Consider the following 24,205-nt stretch of genomic DNA (forward strand, 5'->3'; position numbering starts at 1 on the left):
AGTTTCTATCATGTTACTTATCATTGCTATAAACTATAAATTCACTTAATTTCATTCTCTGCTTCTTTTAAAAATAAAAGACTGATGTCCCTATTGTTCAGGAAGGCACAGATGCCTCATTGACGCCACCGTGACTCTCACTTCCAGCCAAATGCGGCGTTAAGAAAATTTGACTTGCATAGTGCGGAAATTAAACCTAAGTCAGCAGCAAAAAAGCAAAAGCAGTAAATTCTGGGTTGATGAAGTGACATGATTTTTGCACTCATTCCAATCTGTTTTCCTGTAGAAATGTAGGGCACATTGACTTGTTTGTCACACACTTCAGTAACAAACTATGCCAGTTCGTATCTGCTCAGCTTTGTCAGTCGCTTAAGACAAATATTTTGATAATTGTTTCCATTTAAAAGATGACAGGGAAGTTTAATTATATAACATAAAACTCATGTGATTCGCAAGTAGGCTTTTGAATGTATGCGGTAGTGTTTTGGAAAAGAAGGCATTGCTATGGGTCCTTGCTCCAATTTGCATTACTGTATTTGCCTAGCTGCATCTAAGTAGTAATATGGAATATACATTATCCTACTGATTATACCTTGGAAGTTACATTACTATTGCCGATTAGTTTTCGAATATTATAATTAGAAATATGACTACATATCCTGCTATAGCTAACCCTCAGCTTCGATCATCGATGTTGATCAATGTAAAAAGCTGCCTGCAGGAGGCATTATATAAAATGAAAAGGGACATTTAGAGGCAAGCACTACACTTACAGAGGTGCAGTGTGATGAGAGAACGAGTCAGCAGAGGTGTGTGTGTTTTTCCCCCTCTCTCATATTGTCGTCGCTTCCCCTCCTCTTTCCTGTTCTATAAATAACCCATAAGATTAACTCACGGCTGCTGAATCCTTTCCAAGGCTCGTCACGCCAAGTTCCAGCCCCCCAATGCCAAGCTGATACGTCGGGCGCTACTGGGAAGGTTGATCTGTTTGGGTGAGTTCGCTGTCACTCTCTCCCTCCTCCCGGTCCAGCTGCTGCCGATGTGAGAAGCGGATTGCTCGGGGAGCTAATGCTGTTGACGAGGTAGCAACATCTCGACCCAGGCAAGTTAAAGCAAACCTCTGCGGTCAATCGCATCTGTCTCATTAGACACCAGGTAAACTGTTTAAAAAGAATAACAATTCTCTTTAAATACACGTTATAAACAGGTGGACTGCGTAACAGAAAAAAAAACTAATTAAATTCATTTTGTTAGAATATTGCCGCAGATAATCTGGGTTAACCCTTTCATGTAATTTGCCCTGCAGTATAAGTTCTATTTTTTTTTGCCAATTTCTTGTTAATAAATAGACTATAGGACCATGATATATTCCGGGAATAAGTATTAGATTTTACCTTGCATCTTCTTTGCTACTGTTGAGAAAGCTTGGCTCTGTTAACACTTTTTTTTTAATAACATTTTTACTTGATTAAAGATGTGGCTGTTCTCTGAAAGTTTTATTCCGGCCATAAATTGAGTTTTGGAAATATAAAAATGTTGTATTACTTGTTTCCCGGGCTGATGCACTTTTTCAATACGTGAAACAAATGTGCCAACAAATATGCCTGTTACCCTAATAGCAAGTCTTAAATAATAGATTATAACCATCAAAGTGCTGTTACTGAATTTGGGTTAGGCATGAAGACAAAAATGTTTGACTCAGATATTTACTGAATATTAACAGGGAACTTGAGACAGTAGATGCTGAAAGAATTCTTGTTGTGAAGTATAGAACAGGGGAACACAATTTAAAAATAAAAGGTCTACCATTCAAGATGAAGATTGGAAGAATTTTTTTCTCATGGGTCTGTGAAACCTCCTTCCCGAGAGAGTAGTGGAGAAAGGGCCTTTTGAATATTTGTAAGGCAGAGATAGAATCTTGATTGCAAGGGGAGTTAAAAAGGCACAGGGGCTAGGCAGAAAGTAGAGCTGAGGCCATAATCAGATCAGCCAGGTCCTTATAAAAACATTGAAAAGACTCAAGGGGTCGAATGGCTTGTTCCTGCTCCTAATTTGTATGCTTAGATGGGCATGCCTTTAATGCATTAACGGTTCCTATATGGACAGAAATTTGCTTGTGAAAGATGAAAAACAAAGTTAATTGGAAATTTTGACTTTGGATATGTATCAGCTGATCACAACTATTTTAGCCAGAAAATATTTTCACTTTACATGTAGTGCAGGTTCATAGTTCCTTGAAAGTACAGTCGCAGGTAAATAGGACAGTGAAGAAGGTTTTTGGTATGCTTACCTTTATCGATCAAAGCATTTAGTATAGGAGCTGGGAGGTCAATGTTGCAGCTGTTTAGGACATTGGTTAGGCCATTTTTTTGGAATACTGCGTGCAATTCTGGTCTCGTTGCTATTGGAAGGATGTTGTGAAACTTGAAAGGGTTCAGAAATAATTTACAAGGATGTTGCCAGGGTTGGAGGGTTTGAGCTATAGGGAGAGGCTGAGAAGGCTGGGGCTATTTTCCCTGGAGCAGAGCTGAGGAGTGACCCTATAGAGGTTTATAAAATCATGAGGGCCACGGGTAAGGTAAATAGACAAGGTCTTTTCTCCCGAGGTGAGGGAGCCCAAAACTAGAGGATAAAGGTTTTAAGGTGAGAGGGGAAAGATTTAAAAGGGAGCTATGGGGCAACTTTTTCATGCAAAGAGTGATGCGTGTGTGGAATGAGCTACCAGAGGAAGTGGTAGAGGCTGGTACAATTACAGCATTTAAAAGGCATCTGGATGGGTATATGAATAAGGAGGGTTTAGAGGGGTATGGGCCAGATGCTGGCAAATAGGTGTAGATTTATTTAGGGTATCTGGTCGGCATGGACGAGTTGGACCAAAGTCTGTTTCTATGCTGTACAGCTCTGACTCTATATATAGTTAATGGACCATATCTATCTAGAGCAGAGACTCCCTTTTATGTTATCCCACTTTAGTTACATTTTACAAGTTTAGTTTTTAATTTTCCTATCTAATTCTTTAGAAGTGAGAGCTGCTTACAGCGCTGTGAAGGTAACCAGACATCTAGGGCTTTGATGAAATACTGGATAAACACAGTCTGTTTTTTAATCAATGTGATTAATGGATTGAGAAATACACACTGGAAGATCAGAGAAGGAAGGTACATTAGATAATGAGCTCAACAATAATAACTTATTTATACAGTTCTTTTTAATATAATAAAACACTCTGACACTTGAGGTAGAATAGTAGCAAAGGAGGAAAGTAAATGCATTTCCTTCATCACTTTGGATTCTGCTACAACCCAGAGCATCAAAGATCTGTGTGTTGATTATCTACACGTTCAGTGACATGAAGAGCCATGTAGAAACTTCATGAGCCTGAGTAGAAATCATCCTTGAATCAACAAGTAGCTGATAAAACATTTACTAAGCACTTAACAGGAGCATTATTAGATAAAATAGAATACCAAACTACATTAAAGGAACTTCATGCCCTCCCATGATGGTTTTGCAAAATGGAGCTTTTAAATAGGTGGGATAGATGATGGGAGAGCACTTGCCCACTTTTTTGCCACTGTCCCAATTAAAGTCCCCATGGCAGCAAGGCACATCAATAGCCCTACTGTACCATTGCCCATTAAGGCCTTTAGATAATTGGATGATTAGATTAGATTTCCTATAGTATGGAAACAGGCCCTTCAGCCCATCAAGTGCACACTGACCCTCTCTGAAGAGTAGCCCAACCAGACCCATTTCACTACCCTATATTTACCCCTGATTAATGCACTGAACATTATTGGCAATTTAGCATGGCCAATTCACCTGACCATATGGGTACTTAATGCCCACTTAACTGGCCATCTCTGGTGTGTAAAAGCTTCAGAACCCTGGAGCACCCTTGCAATGATGTTGTTGGAGCTGTGCATCACTGAGTATAAATAAGACTGTGTAAATGGAGTTAGAACACACACAAGAATAAAAGAAAATTGAAAGCACATGCACATGACCACAAAGGAATAGATTAATCTATAGAGTCATAGAGATGTACAGCATGGAAACAGGCCCTTCGGTCCAACCCGTCCTTGCTAGCCAGATATCCCAACCCAATCTAGTCCCACCAGCCAGCGCCCGGCCCATTTTCCTCCCTCCCTCCCCCCCCCCCTCAAACCCTTCCTATTCATATACCCACCCAAATGCCTCTTAAATATTGCAATTGTACCAGCCTCCACCATTCCCTCTTGTAACAATATAACTGTAAGATCAGAGCCTGTAACATCTTTGATTATCATGTATAGCAATATCCATTATTAATATATAGTCATACAACTTTTGCAGTCTCAACATGAAGATAGTCCTTAACTTTGCCTTCTCCTTAACCAGTCTATAAAGAAAGCAAACTCTATGGCATCAAATCATATGGTAAAAGAGTGTCTATTGCAGAAGCCCACAAAACAAACTCTGTCAGGTTTTCCTGCAGACACCCGTATGGGTATCTCAATCTATCATTTACACTTTATCCTCTTCCCCCTCCCTATCTTCTTCATGAAAACCAATGTTTTCCTAGTTACCATCAGTTGTGAAGAAAGGTCACTGGATCCAAAACATTAATTCTGATTTCTCTCCATAGATGCTGCCAGACCTGCTAGGTTTCACCAGCAATTTGTTTTTGTTGCTGATGTCCAGCATCCATAGTTTTATCTTTATACGTGAGAGTAAGGTGGGGGTCCCTTATCCAAAGGCACTCTGTACCTGATCACTGTGGGTGGCACAGTGGTTAGCACTGCTGCCTCACAGCGCCAGAGACACAGGTTCAATTTCCGCCTCAGGCGACTGACTGTGTGGAGTTTGCACATTCTCCCCGTGTCTGCGTGGGTTTCCTCCGGGTGCTCCGGTTTCCTCCCACAGTCCAAAGATGTGCAGGTCAGGTGAATTGGCCATGCTAAATTGTCCGTAGTGTTAGGTAAGAGGTAAATGTAGAGGTATGGGTGGTTTGCGCTTCGGCGGGTCGGTGTGGACTTATTGGGCCGAAGGGCCTGTTTCCACACTGTAAAGTAATCTAAAAGGATCCAACATCAGGAAGGGGGAGATAGCTGCTGAGAGCCACTTGCTGCTGATCCCATCTCCATCTTATGTTCACTCACCTGAGCTTGGTTGATCCTAGGCCTCAAATGGGTGTCATACCTTCAGCAGTGACTGTCTCTCCAGCACCTCTCAGCATATGGGACCTCAGCATCACCTGTCCAGATATTTGATAGAATCCCTGGAGAAAGTATGCCACTGGCTAGTTAAGTGCCTGATTGATACTCTTGCCACCTCTTCAGAAGGTAGGGAAGACCTCTATTGCCTCCATTAATTACTGCTCTAGAGGAAAAGAGGTCACTGGTTTGAGGATTGTGTTGAAGGAAGAAAGTGAGGTGCAGAGGTGTAAGATATTCCAGAGTTTAGAATTTGGGCTAAAAGTCCAGAATTTGGTGTCAAATCAAACATTAAAAGTTGGGAACAGGATAGAGGAAAAGTTAAACAAAATTAAATAGGTAAAATTTGTCATTTTAAAATTGAGTTGTAAGTTAATAATAGCAAATCCAGTGAAATATAAGTGATATTGACAATAAACATGTTATTTCTCCAATATAATTTTAAAAAGTTTTCAATATTAAAGCAAAGGGTTGCATATCACTGATATTGCTATGAAATATCAATGATACTTCACAGCTATATCAGTGAAATGCAACCCTTTTGTTTTAATATTGAGAACTTTTTAAAATTATATTGGAGAAATAACATGTTTATTGTCAATACATTTCAGTACATTTAGTAACTTGATAATGTGCCTTGTGGCAAGCATGCAATAGCTTTGAGGTGAACATTTTAGTGCCTTACTCAATATCTAGACATCTTAAATGCTTTGCACTCAACAAAATACTCTAAGTGCAGTCATAGTAGTTAACTAAGAAACTCATCAGCCGATTTCTGCAGAATAACGGCCTCACAATGAAATGAATGGCCAAATATACTAGTTTTCCATCAATTCAAATAAAAAGAGTATTGACCATGACATCAGATAGACACCTCTTCTGACAAGAATCCACTGGGGAGTTTATACGTAATGTAGGGGACAGATGGACATTGGTTTAACATCTTCAAAAGCTGGCCCCTTTGATAATGAAATATTGTTTGACAAAATATTCATGTGGAAATTACCTCTGGGCTGAAGCTTGAATTCACAACTTTCCAACTCGCCATTGCAGGACATTGTGATTTATAGGTTATAGTCTGGGAGTAGACATGCACAGCCTGATACTTCCAAGATGAAGAAAATGCAAATATATCCAATTCACATGAGCATTCCCAGATCAAATTTAATTAAAATCCATGACTCCTTTCAACAGATCAGATTTGTGCTGGAATTATATATAAACAGAGGTGCCCAATGTTCTTTTATTTAACTGCCTTCAGGAATATAACCTGACATTATCTGAAGTACTGTATTTCACAGTGAGTCTGAAAGTAGCTTGCGGTCATGTACATATGGAAATTTTCAAAAGCAAGTAATGGATGTAAAATGTTTTCAGTAGAGAAAACCACCCTAATTCATTGTATTTTAAGAATATTATCTTTATGTTCTGTTGAATTATCACATCACCACAAATACTGCTTCTGCTATGAATTCTAATTTCTATAAGCATATACAGTTTTGTGCTAACTGATTTGACATAATTGATTTTCTAAAAAGCATGTCATAAATAATCTGCGAAAACAAAGAGCTAAATCCCATTTGTTAAATTCCATGAACACTTGTGTGAAAGAATTCTGCAGAAGGAATTGAACTTTTGCAAGAATATATTTGACAGTACAGACAGGTTGTGACACTTTAGTCATTTATTATTCTGTGTCTGTGATGATAACATCATGTTAGTAAAGATTGAAAACAGAGTTTCTGTTGTCAGGATTTCTTCACTGGAACCAGATAGATTCTTGATCTTGCACTATATAACTGCTGCTCCCTTGTGTTCAGATTTAGAAATAATTATCCTACATAACACTTCGAAGTACGCTATGCTGTTATATTGCTACTTAGAACAAATATTTGAAATTAATGGATGAATGTTATACTCATCCCTCGAATGAACATTGCTCATCTTGATATTTTTTTCATTTTGAACTTCCAAAATGAATTAATGCAGGCCAACTGTATAACCAAAGCTTCATTTAGAGGACATTTCCTCTCTGCACTAAAAACGTCTCTATTCAGATAGCAGTTCCTAAAAAGTTCATTTCCTGGACAGACAGTCTTGCTATGTCTTGAATGTATGAAATGATTCCAATAACTTTCTTGTACCTTTTACATTTTTTGCAACTATTAGCACAAGATGAAAGAGCAAGTGATATTGTATTCTAGAAATTACATGATTCCAAATTGGGAAGAGTATTAGGCAGTGCATGTTGCACAAACCTAATGGAAGTGTTGATAACACAGGCAACTTTTGTTGGCTGTTTTATTTACTGGTAAGCTGTAGGTGTGATAACATTATAAAGGCAACTCTGCACACTGATGAACAACATGATTGGTTGATCAGGATGGCAGCAGGGATCACCAAGAGCTTGGGGGTACAGAGGGGCGGGAAAGTAATTGAAAGGAATGATGGTCCCTCAAAGATTGATAATCACTAAAGAATGGGGAGCCACAGTGGGGAAAGATTGAACAGCAAGATTCAAACAAAGCTGTAAACTGATGACAACCTCCAGCAATCTCTTTAACGTCCATTAATTTGGCAGCCCAACAGTTAAAGGAATTAATGGCATTATATCTTGTTAAGAAGGTTGCAATTTCTTTTGGGATTTTTGTAAAAAAAAAAAGAGGCCATAATATGTATTTCAGGGGCCTGAAAGAGTTGCCAGTGGATGGTTCTGCATGCCACTGATAATGTTCTCTTGTATGTATATTTTCCATCTATGAAGTTGGACATGCAAACAATATTTAAACCTGTAAACACCGGTAACTGGACATTTCTCCAGCTGCAATGTTTGCTTCCAATTATATAGTGTCATTCAAATATAGTGAGATATTCCAAAAGTTTTATGAAACAAGATCCAACACCAAACCAGACAAAGGAATGCAAAGACCAAAGATGAAGATTTGAAACAGTTTCATATACAACATGAACACAAATTAGCAGCCGGAGTAGACCATTCAGCTTCTTCAACCTGCTCTGCCATTTTATAACATCTTTGCAGGTCTGATTGTAACTTCCAATCCACATTTATGCTTACACCTGATTATATTATTATGCAAGGGATGAAGACTATCTACCTCTACACTGAATATATTCAAAGATTGTGCTTCCACCATCTTTTCACAAAGACTTCTGAATTCTCCCAATTGTCTAAGAAAAATAATTTTTGCCCAATCTCTGTTTTAAAATGGGTGACCCTGATTCTAAGTAGTGATTCCTCAGTCTGGATTCTCCCAACAGAAACATATCCACCCTGTCAAGATCCCTCGGGGTTTTGTATTGCTCAATCAAATCACCTCTTCTAAGTCTTAGTTTCCAGCAGTTACAAGCCTAACTGGTCCAACCTTTGCTCATAAGACCGCTCTCTCAATCCAGGTATTAGTCTAGTAAACCATCTCTGAACTACCTCCAACACATTTGCATCCTTCCTTATATAAGGTGATCTGTGCAATCACTCTCTAGGTGTGGTCTTACCAGAGCTGTGTGCAGCTGAAGTATAACCTCCCCTGTTTTTGTATTTGATTCTTCTCATCACAAAGGATAACATTCCATTAACTTTTCTAATTACTTGCTGTACCTGCATACTAGTCTCTTAAGATTTAGAGCCTAGGACACCCAGATATCTTTGCATTTCAGTTCTGCAATTCCTTATCATTTAGATAGTATACTTTTTAAAAATTCTTCATGCAAAAAGGGACAATTTCACATTTTCCTACATTATACTCCACTTGCCATTTTTTGCCTACTCATAATCTATCAATACCTTTTTTTAAATGCCTTCTTGTATTCTCTTCACAACTTGTGTTCCTACCCATGTCTGTTTCATGAGCAAATTTAGCAATCACACCTCCCATCCCTTCATTGACCTCCTTTCTAAAATGTCTTAAGTCATTGAGGATGTCTCTCTCTGTCTCTCTAGAGAGAGAGCAGGCCAATGGCGAACTTGGCTTTTATTACCCTCTACTTTCTTATTCCCTGCAAAAATGTAGAACCTTATTAAATGGCTTCTGGAAATTTTAAATACAATATATTCACCAGTTCCTTTATCAACAGCACAAGTTACTTTATGGAATCCCTGCAGTACAGGAACAGGCCATTTGGCTCATTGAGTCCAAACTGCCCCTCCAAAGAGCATTGCACTCAGACCACCCATGCTAACTACCCCCCTCCAACCCCAACCCACCCTATACCTGTAACCCTGCATTTCCAAGGGCTAATCTACCTAGTCTGCACATCCTTGGACACTATGGGCAATTTAACATGGCCAGTCCACCTAAGCTGTACATCTTTGGACTACTTCAAACAACGAACTGATCAAAAGATGATTTTTGTTTTCCCAAAGCCAGCTTGACTGCCTGATTACCTTGAGCTTATCCAAGTGCCCTGTTACAATTGCTTTAGTTATAGCTTCTAACATTTTTTTTATGTTAACTTGATGTTAAGCTAACTGGCCTGTAGCTTTCTGCTATCTCTCTCCCTCTCTTTGTAAATAAAGGAGTTACATTCATTAGCTTTCAATCTAATAGGATTATCCCTCAGACAAGGGTTTTTAGGAAAATATAAACTAATACAACTGTCTCATTAACCACTTTTTTTAAGACCTTAGAATAAAATGAAGCAGGACCTTAGCACTTGTCAGCAATTTACTTAGTACCACTTCACTGGTGACAGTAATTTTGCTGTCTAATCCTGATTTATCATTGCTTTTGCAATGTTACTTGTATCTTCTGAAATGAACACCATTGCAAAATTGTTACTCCAATTAATTTGCCATATCCTTATTTCCATCATTAATTCTTCACTCTCTCTATAGGATCACATTCACTTTGTTAACTTTTTTTTTTCTTCTTGTTTAAACATTTTATAGAAGATCTCACATACTGCTGATATATTACTGATTAACTTTCTTGTGTACTCTTCTTTTTCCACTATATTATTTTATTTTTTAAAATCCTTCTTTGCAGCTTTTAAAATTATCTTCAATACGAATGCTGATCTTGTAAGGATCGGTGCTTGTTTCGGTATAATTTTCAAATGCAATATTGCATCACCTTCATACTTTCCAATGAATCAAACCAGCCGAGGTAAACATTAGAGACAAAAATCTGCAGATGCTAGAATCCAAAGTAGACCAGCAGGAGGCTGGAAGAACACAGTAAAGCAAGCAGCATCAGGAGATAGAGAAGTCAACATTTCAAGTATAACCCTTCAGGAATGGAGGTCGGGTTAGGGGGAGCTACAGATAAAGGGGGAAAGGAGAGTTTTAGGTGGGGAAAGGGGCAGAGTGGTGAGGTAGTGATAGGTGACCTAGTTGGTTGATGGAAGGAATGAATCTGATTGTTAGCTGGAAGGGCTGGTCAGGAGATGGGATAGAAGGGAGGAGGCGGGGCTGAAAAAGGAGTCTTGGGATGAGTGGGGAGATTATTTGAACTTGGACAACTCAATTTTGAATCCTCCTGGCTATCGGCTGGCCAGGCGGAAGATAAGGTGTTGTTCCTACAATTTGTAGTCTGATTCACTGTGGCAAAGGAGGAGAGGGAATGGGAAGGGGAATTGAAGTGGATGGTGACCATGTAGTCAGGCTGGCCCTTATGGGTGCAGCTAAGATGCTCAGTGAAATGTTCCCTAATTTTGCGAGTGATGAAGGGAATGGTCCTTGTGGAAGGTGGGGAGGGGAGGATGTTCTGGGTGGTGGGATCCAACTGGAGTTGGCAGAAGTGTTAGAGATGATACATTGGATGCAGAGACTAGTAGGGTGGAAAGTGAGGACAAGGGGGACCCTGTCTTTTATGTTTGGGGCAGGGGGTGGGGGGTGGGGGGCAGGGTGCAGTGTGGTTAGCCAAGTCTGGTAGAGAGTTTGTTATATAGTCTGAAATCTTTAAAGTTTGAACTGATGTATCTGTTATCTCATGGATCACTATATTGTGTAGATCTGTGCATGCTGGTAGAACTTGTGTCCTTCCTCCAACAGTACTTTGATGTATGTTCTCTGAGTTTCTCGAGAAATGTGATTTTTGGAAAAATTTGATGGGTGCAGAGTCAATGACCAGTTCCAAAACCTTTTCATCAAAATCACATTCCTTACCTTTTGTATCAAAGTTTTGGCAATAATTTGATCAATATTTTCACCTAGCTGTTGGCATTATCCATGAGCTTAAGTTTATGAATCCTGGAGTTGGCTTGGACCTCAAGCTGATCTTTAAAATTGGACATACTTTTCAGTATCTTTGTGATCTTTGCTGGAAATACAGTATAGAAGGATTGGATTCTTCTCAGTTCTTAATTTTCCAAATCAAAAAGTTTAACTACCTGTCTTTCTCTTTCAGCTGTTGATCTATGAAGTTAAAACAGATTTTTTTCAGTTACATAAAGAATGTCACTGAAGTGCCACTCCCTTCCCAGTTGTTTACTTGTTCATCCTTTCCTGTTGTTTTTCTAAAGAAGTAGCTGAGTAGCGGGAATATGTGACAATTAGGAAAAAAATGTATTGCAGAGTTGTCACACATGCCATTTCTGTTTCACATTGTTTCAGAAGAAAATAAAATGTCAGAGTTGACCATTAACTGTCTGCAGCTAATGCCTTAATGATATGGAGAGTGTTTGTGTTTTTAAACTGGTGTTTTAGCTATACTTCATTCCAGGGTTGCTTTGATAAATTACAACTACCCCGAGTCTCATGTTAATTCAAAGTTTTGTAATTTGACATCCAGTAGACTCCTATTTTACTTCCTTGAAATTGTACTCACAACTATATCGCTTTACCGTGATTCATTACACAGTCTGACCTTCAGTCTTGGATGTTATAGTGTGAATTACAGCTTTGAACTCTGATAGTGGGTGACTGTGTTTTAGAAAGGACAACTACAACCAATTTTCAGCCTTCGCTACCAAGTACCTGCAATGAGCCATCAGTGCCCATTTGCGACCATCATGTTATGATGTATTCTATCTGCTAGCCCACAGAGACTCTGGATTTTATTCAGGCAGATATCTGGAAGTTTAATAACAACTACCTACGTATACTAATAAAACAGTTTAGATTGTAGTCTGGATCTGTAATCCAAGATTATGACGTGACACTCTACTATAAAAGGTCTTGCACTCTGTTCAGTCAGCAGTTTTCAGGCAGGTAGTTAAGAAAACATGCAATGAGTCGGTCAACTATGAGTATATTTCACCATAAACAAGCATTAGTCATCCAGCTGCCTTTAAAAGTATAGCGCCTGAGATCTGTGCAATAGTTTCAACATTTCTATATAAAACAGTGCTGGATTGTGGAGAGAGAAAACTGCTGATAGACGGAATCTCTTGGCCCCCCCCCTAACTGGCAGGTTTGGTGGTATTGGTCATGTCAGTATTTGAATGACAGATGACCGATTTGTCAGCTGCAAGGCTCTATCTGGTGCTCCAGCAGACCTCCGAGACCCTTGTCCCTCCCCAAGGTGCTGCCCGGTATTTCAGGTCAATGCCCCGATGCTGAAAGGTCAATGACCTTTCAGCAATTGGGGAAAAATCTAATGGGGTCCCGGCTGGCAGGTTTGTAAATCAGGTGCGAGAGGGTCTGCAAAATTATCTGGGTAGCCTTACTGCTGCCTGCCGACATGCCCATTCAGAAGTTTCACAGGATGTGGGGGGAGGGGTGAGGCCTATTGTGACAAACCCACCCTCTTCCTAATTGATGGCATTAAGTAGCCAATTAATTTTGTGACTGACCAGAAGGAGATCAGAAAGTGGGCGGGATGGCCGCCTTGGGTTTTGAGCAGGAAGGGTATGCCCTTCCGTCACTGCCTTCCTTACTGCATCCAAGATGTCCAAGCTTGACTCTGCCATGAATTAACTTGGCCTGTGTTCCCAGATCTTGAGATCGATGTACTGCCTGTGAACCCAACAGCAACATCATTCCCTGTGACATTGTTGGAACTATAGAGCTGTTGCTGTCTGAGACAGGACTTACTCCTGATCATGAGATGCAAATTCCACCTCCAGCAAATTTAAGTGTTTAAATGGCTGTGGACCTACCACTGTCAATGGGAATGAGTTACTTGCGTCTGAAGCCTCCTGGCAATTAACCATTTTGCTGTCCAAATGCTGCCAGGCCTTGCTGAATACTTTTAGCATTTTCCTTTTCAGTTTCAATTCCCAGTCTCTACATTCTTGTGTTTTTACTTCATCTTTTACATCATTGCAATATTGAAGATCTTGATCAAGTTGCTCATTAACTTTCTTAACTGTAACAAAGGTAAAAGACCTTGCCTCCGTAGCCTGAGAACAATAACCCCTCATCCCTGATTTCTGGGAATCACTTTTTTCTTGCTTATTATTTGACTTTTACCCCATATTCAGGTGGTCCTTGCACACAAATGCAACTTCTAGTCTTGTGCAAATTCTCCTCCCTTAGTGTTGCAGACACAAACTTTGAGCATTATACTTGTTATTATTTGTCCTGCCACTTTGAATAAGAAGAATTTCACTGAAATTCCCTGTCACTGATCACAAGTTGAATCGTGAATTGTTGCAAAAAAGGAAGTTCTGAACAGGGAAGGAAGTAACTGAGTGAGAAATAAAAAATCAGTTTTCCCAAATTTTTTTTTTTAAAAAGTGCATAAGATCTCCCTGAATCACCTGGGGCATTTTTTTCTATGTTTTTAAAGGTAGTTATGCAGTATTGCAGTGTTGTAAGCTCATCAAGTAAAGAAGTGATAACAGGAAAGTTTAAGTGATTAGATATACAGTTCATTTGTTGGGAAAGACAGCAATCCACTCAGTACTTACATAAAAAAGCACAATGAGATATGTTTACCAACTCTGCTGCTCTAATTGCACAGGAAACAAAATAAGCTGTATTTGTTTACTGAAAGTCATTGACCATTTGCTCTTCAAAATCAATAATAGGCACAGGTGTGTACAAACAGCCGAAGGGCATCCAGAATTTCTAGATTTCTATTTCCATCTGTGTGGGACAAGTATGACATCTGCCTTAAAACCTTTGTTGTTTCACTTCTATGTCTTGTATGACTGAATCCATTAACTGCGACTTTTGTCAAATGGTTGACTTTTGTTCCAGCCCTTTTAATGTACAATCAATTCTCTCTACATTTGTCTTTCTTTCAGTTAAACCAAGAGTGAGCATAACACAACAGAATAATATTTTCCTCTCCATACACATCACTCTCTATTTGACACTCCAGATCCTCTTATCCTGTCTTGACGCTATGGATGGTTATGTGACTTGGAGCTGTGGTTCTGATCTTAATTTACTCTCCTGTACACTGCTCTCAACTATTCATTTATTAATATGTTTGACTTCCTTAAAGTCATTTTAATTGTTAGTGTAAAACCTTACTACTATAAAATATTGTAATATTCTCTCATCTGTTTGGGTTAAAAGATACTGAAGATTTTACATCTTTGTGTACAATGTATTCAGTTCTGATGTAGGGTCTCTGGACCTGAAATGTTAACTCTGATTTCTGTTCACAGATACTGTCAGACCGGCTGAGCTTTTCCAGCAACTTCTGTTTTTTTAGATCTCTTGCTTTCATTGGGCTGCAAAATCCCCACTGTAGTCTAATAACTGCTGAATGATGTTTCTGTACAGACCCCTCTTTGTGTTATTATATTTCCTTTGTGTCTAGTTCATTTGCCAAACTCTCTCAATTGAATTTCTTGGTTTCAGATTCTTTGCCTAAGCACTGTGCTCAACTGTATGCTAACCTCTTTGGCAAATTCTCTTTAATTTGCATGACTTTCTGTTCGGCATGTGCTTATGGTAGATATTGTAATATAAGCTCTGTGTACTTCTGGGTACTCTGGTGGCTTGGTGGTTGGAGAAGTTTATTTCCACCAATCTTCCTTTCTATCTGGATCTCGTGGCCTGTCTAGTCCTCAATGGTAGAGGATAAATCACTCAAGAGTCCTAACAAGAAGAAACACTCCCCCTGCAAAATATGGTGTGGTTTATAAAGGCACAAATAATATTAAAGATTGAAATATATTTACAACTATATCAAGAGCCAGATAATATACATCTGTTTCCATGTAAAACCTGCCCAATTTTCTACCGAACGCTGGTGTTAGGTCATCAGATTGGATGACTAATGCAACTTCAACATTAACTCTGTCAGAATCATTACCTTATGCAAGATTTTGTGAATATTATTTTCCTTATGGTTAGACTAATGTAACAACTTTTCCAAATATGTATTTTGAAAAGACACATTTTGTCACTGCTTTTCAACTTACACTCATCATGATATTTCACAATTCCAGGTGAAAGCCAACATTTATACTGCTCATTGGTTGATAAGTGGAGTCTGGTAAAGGTGTTACCATGCAGAATACATCCATAAATGATAGTTGATGGTTAATAATTTGAAATTTAAACCAGGCAGGTTGATTTTAATTGATTAAGGCATTGCCCTGAAAAATGAACCAGTGACTGGCTGTCACCTATTTTGTTGAATTGAAACAGGGAGTGAGTGCACATCTCCAGGGAGAACCAAGCCCTGATATTCACCTGAACCTTAACCTTAACCGTAGTATTAGTCTCTCGAACTTTCTTTGCAGGTAAATGCTTTCCTTGCTAACTCATATGGCTGACTCATAACATTATCTGGCAGACCTATATTCTCATGAATGCAAATCAGGAAAGATAACCGTTGTTGCTACAAAATTCTGCGTGGAAGGAAGAATTTATTCTTCTGAACGAGACAATTTCTTTGTTTTAATTATGTCATAAATCTCTGAATGTTAATCTAAATTCTGTGGCTTTCTTTGCAGCTCATCTCCATTTTGTTGAAGCAGTTCTTTACTCTTAATCTGCCTAAACATCTGAATTGTTCAATTTATTCATTAGGTTGGATGTTTTTGTTCTCTGCAGTTGCCTTTCTGGTGAATAATATATTGTCAAAAGCTCAGTTGTGACTGGAGAGGGATTGTTGCTCAACTACCTCCATTTTGGTCACTGACACTAATACTTCTGTTTTAAGCGACAATAGATTGAAATGTTCTTTAGTGATAATTAAGACTGGTGGAACTATGTCCCATTCCTGTAAAATCTTAACTTCCTTCCTGTTCTAGATGGTATTCTTGTGACAAATGGATAGGAATAATTATGGATGATCTTAATCAACATGTAATCTGGAAAATCAGATTAGTTGTAGCAAACTTGACAAGTTTTAGATCATCACTCAAAAGCATTCTTCGATGTTCTACCATGTTCTAGAAATTAATCATAGAGCAGGCCCTGTTAGATCTGGTACTTGCTATTGTGTTATGTGATAGGATTGGTTAATTAATCTCCGTGAAGACACATGTCGGTGTCAGCAATTAGTTTGAAAGGGAAAATAGTGGGTCTAAGACTAGCATTTTAAAGCTAAGGGCAATGGTGTATGCATGAAAGTTGAGCTAGATGAAGTGAATTCCACTCGGTGCTTTGGGACAAGCTTGTTGTTGCTTTTCATATCTTGGCGGATGCTTCTCACTGACCTCCTCTTAGCAGACAAAAAAAAGTGCAGATGCTGGAATTCAAGGTAGACTAGCAGGAGACCGGAAGAACACAACAAGCCAGGCAGCATTAGGAGGTGGAGAAGGGTACACCCAAAACATTGACTTTGCCACCTCCTGATTCTGCCTGGCTTGCTGTGTTCTTCCAGCCTCCTGCTTATCTACCTCCCAAGTATTGTGCTCATGAATTTGAGAAATGACTTGTTCTTGAGACTGACTATTCAAGTGGGCTCATCATTCCTATCATTGCTCCTTGATGGGTTGTCCATCTGGGAGTTTAAACAGGCCTTGTATGCATGTTGTCTTCTCTGTCAGGATTTCTATATAACCAGTTCAGAATAAAAGTGTGATGAGATTCATACTGTTGGTCTTCCCTGCCACAATATAGCTTATACTGACCAAGATGATGATGTATATTATCTGGGTTTTCATTAAAGCTCCTAAATGTGAAAGGGTATCCAAGAGCGACTCAGTCCTTGATCTAACCTATTTGAAATAGTATGAGCAAAACATCAGTCTGATGCAATATGTGTAAAAATACATTGATGTAGTCATATGAGGAAAAGGCTACAATTTGTCAGCTCACAATCATAATAATTCATGTAAAATGGAAGACTAGACACTGCCTTGCAATAAATATCTGGAGGAGAAAGTGAGGTCTGCAGATGCTGGAGATCAGAGCTGGAAATGTGTTGCTGGAAAAGCGCAGCAGGTTAGGCAGCATCCAGGGAACAGGAGAATCGACGTTTTGGGCATAAGCCCTTCAGGAATGGGGAAAGTTTGTCCAGCAGGCTAAGATAAAAGGTAGGGAGGAGGGACTTGGGGGAGGGGGGTCGGAAATGTGATAGGTGGAAAGAGGTCAAGGTGAGGGTGATAGGTCAGACTGGGGTGGGGGCGGAGAGGTCGGGAAGAAGATCTCAGGTTAGGAAGGCGGTGCTGAATTTGATGGGTTTGACTGAGACAGGGTGGGGGGAGGGGAAATGAGGAAACTGGTGAAATCCGAGTTCATCCCTTGTGGTTGGAGGGTTCCTAGCCGGAAGATGAGGCGTTCTTCCTCCAACCGTCGTTTTGTTGTGGTCTGACGATGGAGGAGTCCAAAGACCTGCATATCCTTGGTGGAGTGGGAGGGGGAATTGAAATGTTGAGCTACAGGGTGGTTGGGTTGGTTGGTCCGGGTGTCCCAGAGGTGTTCTCTGAAACGCTCCGCAAGTAGCCGGCCTGTCTCCCCAATATAGAGGAGGCCACATCGGGTGCAGAAGATGCAATAGATGATATGTGTGGAGGTGCAGGTGAATCTGTGGCGGATATGGAAGTTTCCTTTGGGGCCTTGGATGGAGGTGAGGGGGGAGGTGTGGGCGCAAGTCTTGCACCTCCTGCGGTTGCAGGGGAAGGTGCCGGGAGTGGAGGTTGGGTTGGTGGGGGGTGTGGATCTGACGAGGGAGTCACGGAGGGAGTGGTCTTTATGGAATGCTGATAGGGGAGGGGAGGGAAATATATCCTTGGTGGTGGGGTCTGTTTGGAGGTAGCGGAAATGACGGCGGATGATGCGCTGTACATGGAGATTTGTGGGGTGGTAGGTGAGGACCAGTGGGGTTCTGTCCTGGTGGCGGTTGGAGGGGCGGGGTTCAAGGGCGGAGGAGCGGGAAGTGGAAGAGATGCGGTGGAGGGCATCGTCGACCACGTCGGGGGGGAAATTGCGGTCCTTGAAGAAGGAGGCCATCTGGGTTGTGCGTTTTTGGAACTGGTCCTCCTGGGAGCAGATGCGGCAGAGTCGAAGGAATTGGGAGAATGGGATGGCGTTTTTACAGGGGGCAGGATGGGAGGAGGTGTAGTCCAGGTAGCTGTGGGAGTCGGTCAGTTTGTAGTAGATGTCCGTGTTGATTCGGTCGCCTGAGATAGAAACAGAAAGGTCTAGGAAGGGGAGGGAGGAATCGGAGACTGTCCAGGTGAATTTGAGGTCGGGGTGGAAGGTGTTGGTGAAGTGGATGAACTGTTCAACTTCCTCGTGGGAGCCCGAGGCGGCGCCGATACAGTCATCGATGTAGCGGAGGAAAAGGTGGGGGGTGGGGCCAGTGTAGTTGCGGAAGATGGATTGTTCCACATATCCTACGAAGAGGCAGGCATAGCTGGGGCCCATGCGGGTGCCCATGGCTACTCCTTTCGTTTGGAGGAAGTGGGAGGATTGGAAGGAGAAGTTGTTCAGGGTGAGGACCAGTTCAGTCAGTCGAAGGAGGGTGTCAGTGGAAGGGTACTGGTCGGTACGGTGGGAAAGAAAGAAGCGGAGGGCTTTGAGTCCTTCGTGATGGGGGATGGAGGTGTACAGGGACTGGATGTCCATGGTGAAAATAAGGCGTTGGGGACCGGGGAAGCGAAAATCATGGAGCAGATATCTGGAGCAGATAAAATATCTGGAGCACACTGACACATTGTTCCCAGTGTGAGGTACTGACAATTGAATATTAAATGGGAAAGTGAATGTTTTCCAGAACTAACGCTCCAACTTCTTTATCCAAGCAAAATTAGGAGCTCATAAGATTGTGTGCCATAGATAGGATGGATAGGAAGGTATTTGTTCCATTAGTAGAGGGGTCAATAGTCAGTTGTATAGATGTAAGCTGAGGTAGCAGGCCTCATTGGGTGGTGGGAGTGTGGAATGTGCAGTGTTCACACACTGCTTGAAAGGGTGGGTGAGTCATAAACTCTCAACATTTAATTGGTATTCAAATATTCACTTGAGTTGGAATAGTTTCTAGGGAGATGTACCAAATGCTGGAAAATCGGGTTTGTGTAGTCAGATCTTTGTTGACCAGCGCAGACATGATGGGCCAAATGGCATCCTTCTGCACTCTTAAGTGTTCATGTCTAGTATGTACAATATATTGCCACTCTCCACAATTATTGATCTTTTGATCAATAATGATGCCCATTGTTTTAGCTGAAGAAAGGTTGTGGTTATTGTTGCTGTTTTTACTTGTATAGCTGTGGCCATTTCATATTGATATTATTTCCCTTGGAGATCAGCATCTGGTTTGCATTTCACTCAGTATCACACCCAAATATGAAATATCATGTAGAAAGTGCAACAAAAATATAAATGTATGGTAATTCAAGCCTGAAACCTATATCCAGCTTTGAATGATAATGGTGATTACTGCAGTAAAAATTTTATTAATTTTTTTCTAGGATCCTGACGCAGCAAGGATGGAAATCAAGTTTTCAATGGAGCCTAATTATCTCTCAATTTGTATTAGTGAGACCTTTCAAACTCTGATCACTTAAATTAAATCAGTAAATAGCCTTGTACATGATGGAAGACACTCACACGACCCAACTATTGCATAAACCTATCAAAGAACGCTGCTTCATCAGCTTCTATTGCCCTGGGGGAGAAGCCAGATGGACTCCGTACAAGTGCAGTACTCTACTCGATGGCTCAATGAAATGTATTGCAAAGTACAAGCAAGCGAAGGAGGAGCCAGAGATCGGGAAACAGAAAGGCTTGCACTCTGACAACACAGGCTACATTCAGAAGCAAACTTCCACAGCTAACACTGTGAAAGAACTCTGTGCAGGCTCCTTGTGTCCAATTGAAAAACTATCATTATTCCCTGATGTGTTAAGTAGAAGGCCAGCTTTCAATCCAACTTTAAATATGGGAAATCAGGATGGAAAATTTGAAGATGTTCAAGAGACCGAGTGTAAGCAGAATGAACGGGAACAAGACTGTGGTGCACTGGATCTACAGTATTCTTGGTCTTCTGAGCGAAAGAAAAGTGATGGCAAAATTAAAAAGCTGAAAAAGATTGGCAGAAGAAAAGAGAACACCGAGGAGTCTGCATGTAAAGCTGTAAAAAATAAAAAAATTGTGGAATCGGAACCTTTTGTTGTATGTGCAAAAGAAATATCAGTGCTGAGAGATGAGATGTGCACAAATAGCTCTGTAAGCAATTCTCCTAATTCAGTTAATTATAGCAAAAGCAAAAATCTCCAGCCAGCCATGGACGATATTGACATGCTGTCGGGAATGAAAAGAGCTACGTCAGAGGTACTGAGAGGGAACTCGAATTTTCAGGAAAACACCAGAACAACTGGTTTAAATACTGGTTACGACTTTAAATCAGAGTGCAATGATGAGTTTATTACTGAAGATTTAGTGACCAGTAGTAACAGTTTATTGGATGACTTACAAGATACCATAAAACTCCTGCAAGACCAGCATGATAATGTCTTGCAAAGCAAGCAAATGGCTGAGAAGTTACCAGAGATCTGTGCCACTATGCCTTCGAGAAGTTTACCTTCGGATGACCAGCATCACTGCAAAGTTGGAGCAACTCCGGAGGAAGCAATAGCCACAGTGGTTACCAAAATACATGATACAGGAATGGTTGTGCAAAACGTTGTTCCAGCTATTTTAAGGTCAGAAGAAAGCATAAGCCATGAACATTTTGCAGATGAACCAGTGCAAAGTTGTGTTGAGGAACAGAACATTTCCACAGTGGTTACTGAAATGCAGAGTGAAAGACCCGCGGTTTGCCATGTTATCACGGTACCTGTGATAGACTTGGAATATAAGACAGCTGTGGTGTGTGGCCAAGAGTCAGACAGCGATAGAAACTTATTTAAATGTGATGGGGGAGAAATGCCAATGGTTGTAGACTCCGAGACATTCACTGGGTTTGTCAACAAACATCTGATCAGTGTTATTGAGAATGATCAGTTTTATGAAGCAGGTGAATGGCACAGAGTGGAAAAGGGCAGGTTGCATGGAAGTGGAACTAATTGGACTTGTGACAACAAACTGTTCAGGGATGGTGCACTAGACATAAAAGAAAAACTGTTTTCAAATCCACTTCAGTCTGTAGATGGAATTTCCTTGGATGACACTTTGAAGGAAGACAATAAAACTGTTTCTCTACCATTACTGATAGCAGTTAGTAATGTTTGTAATAGTCCATGCCCTACTAATAATGCTCAGCATGTATCACCTGTTGCATCTCCTCTGACATCCGGATTACCTAGTCCTCAACACCATCACAGGATACTCCCATTACCTGTATTGGAAACAGAACACAAAACCTCACAAGAGGACTGCTCAAAGCCGTATACATCCATTCATAACTGTACTGCATCGAAAGAAACAGAAATGGGACAAAACTTGGAAGGAGGTGTTATTTTGCACCAAAATCTCAGCAACACCAATGAAAAGTTTCAACAGCAAGACTATATGGAACAAGATGTATTCGGTCAGTATCAGGCAGTACAAGGTTGGTCAAAACATTTTTTGGAAATTTATATAATTGCTTCATTTTGACTAATTATATACATTTTTTGAGAGATTTATTTTATGTAATTATGAAAACAAGTGGATGCCTGACACAGGAAATAAAGATGTATTGTTAAAATTCCATGTAATTTTGTAGTCATCACTGCCAATCCTCATAGATTGCTTTACTGTTTCTATGAATTAAGTAAAATGTAAAATTCATAATATGTAAACATCTATGTGCAACCAATACAGATTTCCCCAGTTAATTTCTCTAGGGTGGGTTGTGTATGCTCCGTTTTGGTTGGGTCCTTGAGTTGACCACCACAGGTTTTTTTATAATGTGGCAAGTGGATGGTGCTGAAAAGAAGACTTCCCCCAACTGGATTTTCTTAGTTCACATGTCTTATGGGTAATCATCTGAATACTTGGATAAACCAGCCTTCAGGTTCTTGTTAGGAACTAGAGTTCATTGTGACCTTCATGATGGAGAGGTGACTAGACACTTCTGCAATTGGTTCTCTTTGTCTTCCTACATTTTTGTGTCTCACTCTTTTACACACACACACCCCAATCATAAATAGAGCTGCCTTCTTTGGGGTTTGTCTGTTTGTGATGTCCCCAGTTATGGTGCTTTGTTTTTCACCACTGAGACCCACCTGGAGACCTTGCCAAGATGCACTGAAACTCTGGTATTTGTTCAAGTAGATGACGACTCCGGATACCTGGTCAGAAGAGGAGGTCAGCTGTTACTGCAGAGAATCCAAAATAGTTTTTTTTAGGTTCTTGTTGTCTGTCGCATTACCCTGAGGAGAAAGTGAGGTCTGCAGATGCTGGAGATCAGAGCTGGAAATGTGTTGCTGGAAAAGCGCAGCAGGTCAGGCAGCATCCAGGGAACAGGAGAATTGACGTTTCGGGCATAAGCCCTTCTTCAATTTGCTATGTTCAACAGACTGTAGCATCCCTTGGAAGTGTTGGCATCAGTGAGTGCACATGATTCAGTAGGATGAATGTCTTGTGATGAGTTCTTGCATCTCATTCATTTTTGTAAAGGGAAAGCTTCACATAGCAAAACAAAGCTCCCTTTGATCACCATGGATGGGAGAAAATTGAAACTGTCTGTGATTTGACTTGCATTTATATTGAGATACTGTCTGGTACAACACCATTTTTACAAGTGTCAATATTTTAGCTGAAATAACATTTGCATGGTACTTTTATCATTTATAGCCTTCATGAGGCAGCAATTTTTAATTGCTTAGCTGCACTCACCAAATTCACCCCCCCAGATACAGATTTATGTTTTCTTAATAAAAAAGTATTTTAATTGGTATCCTTTCACAGCATGAAGTGCCTTGAAAGAGTACAGTTATTTAGTTCAGCAACATGTGATTCAGTGGGCATCCATGTGAGGCAAATTGGTATAAAGAAGTAGTAGATTAGCTCTTCATGCTGATTTGCTAATAAACTCATTCATGTTTGAAGAGGCTGGAAAGAGTTTAATTAGAGTCTAATTATTGACTTTATAGCATTGTACCACATTTTCTGCTGACAATTTATCTATTCTGTGGCACTGCTCAGTCTCAATCCTGTGGTGTATGCATTACATAAAGTGATTTTTCCATACATTTTGATTTCCGATTTAACTTTTCGGGAAGACATTAAATTCTCGAAATATGCTTCGAGAGCAAAGCTTACATATGGTCATAGAGATGTACAGCACGGAAACAGACCCTTCGGTCCAACTCGTCCACGCCGACCAGATATCCCAATCTAATCTAGTCCCTTTTGCCAGCACTTGGCCCAGATCACTCTAAACCCTTCCTATTCATATACACGTCCAGATGCCTTTTAAATGTGGCAATCGTTCTAGCCTCCACCACTTTCCGCTAGCAGCTCATTCCACACATGCACCAGCATCTATGAAAAAGTTTCCCCTTCCATCCCTTTTATATCTTTCCCCTCTCACCCTAAACCTATAGTTCTGGACTCCCCCACCCCAGGGAAGAGACTTTGTCTATTTATCCTATGCATGCCTCTCATGATTTTATAAACCTCTATAAGGTCACCCCTCCACCTCCGACGCTCCAGGGAAAACAGCTCCAGCCTGTTCAGCCTCTCCCTATAGCTCAAATCCTCCAATCCTGGCAACATGCTTGTAAATCTTTTCTGAACCTTTTCAAGTTTCACAATATCCTTCTGA

At 40.4% G+C, this 24,205-nt stretch overlaps 1 protein-coding gene across 1 annotated transcript in view; it reads left to right on the forward strand.

Annotated features, from left to right (window-relative positions):
- Nucleotides 1–1,057: 1,057 nt before the first annotated feature.
- The window catches only part of LOC148149422 (formin-1-like), a 46,860-nt gene continuing 23,712 nt past the window's right edge, over nt 1,058–24,205 (forward strand). The window contains exons 1-2 of the mRNA XM_087990016.1: nt 1,058–1,155; nt 19,923–22,003. Coding sequence (XP_087846142.1) covers nt 20,044–22,003 — 1,960 coding nt within the window. The 5' untranslated portion in view covers nt 1,058–1,155; nt 19,923–20,043. The remainder of the gene's footprint in view (nt 1,156–19,922; nt 22,004–24,205) is intronic.

The sequence above is a fragment of the Chiloscyllium plagiosum genome, unplaced genomic scaffold (assembly GCF_037043375.1).
Source record: "Chiloscyllium plagiosum isolate Xiang-an unplaced genomic scaffold, Cpla_swu_hap1 HiC_scaffold_8, whole genome shotgun sequence".
NCBI classification, from domain to species: Eukaryota; Metazoa; Chordata; class Chondrichthyes; order Orectolobiformes; family Hemiscylliidae; genus Chiloscyllium; species Chiloscyllium plagiosum.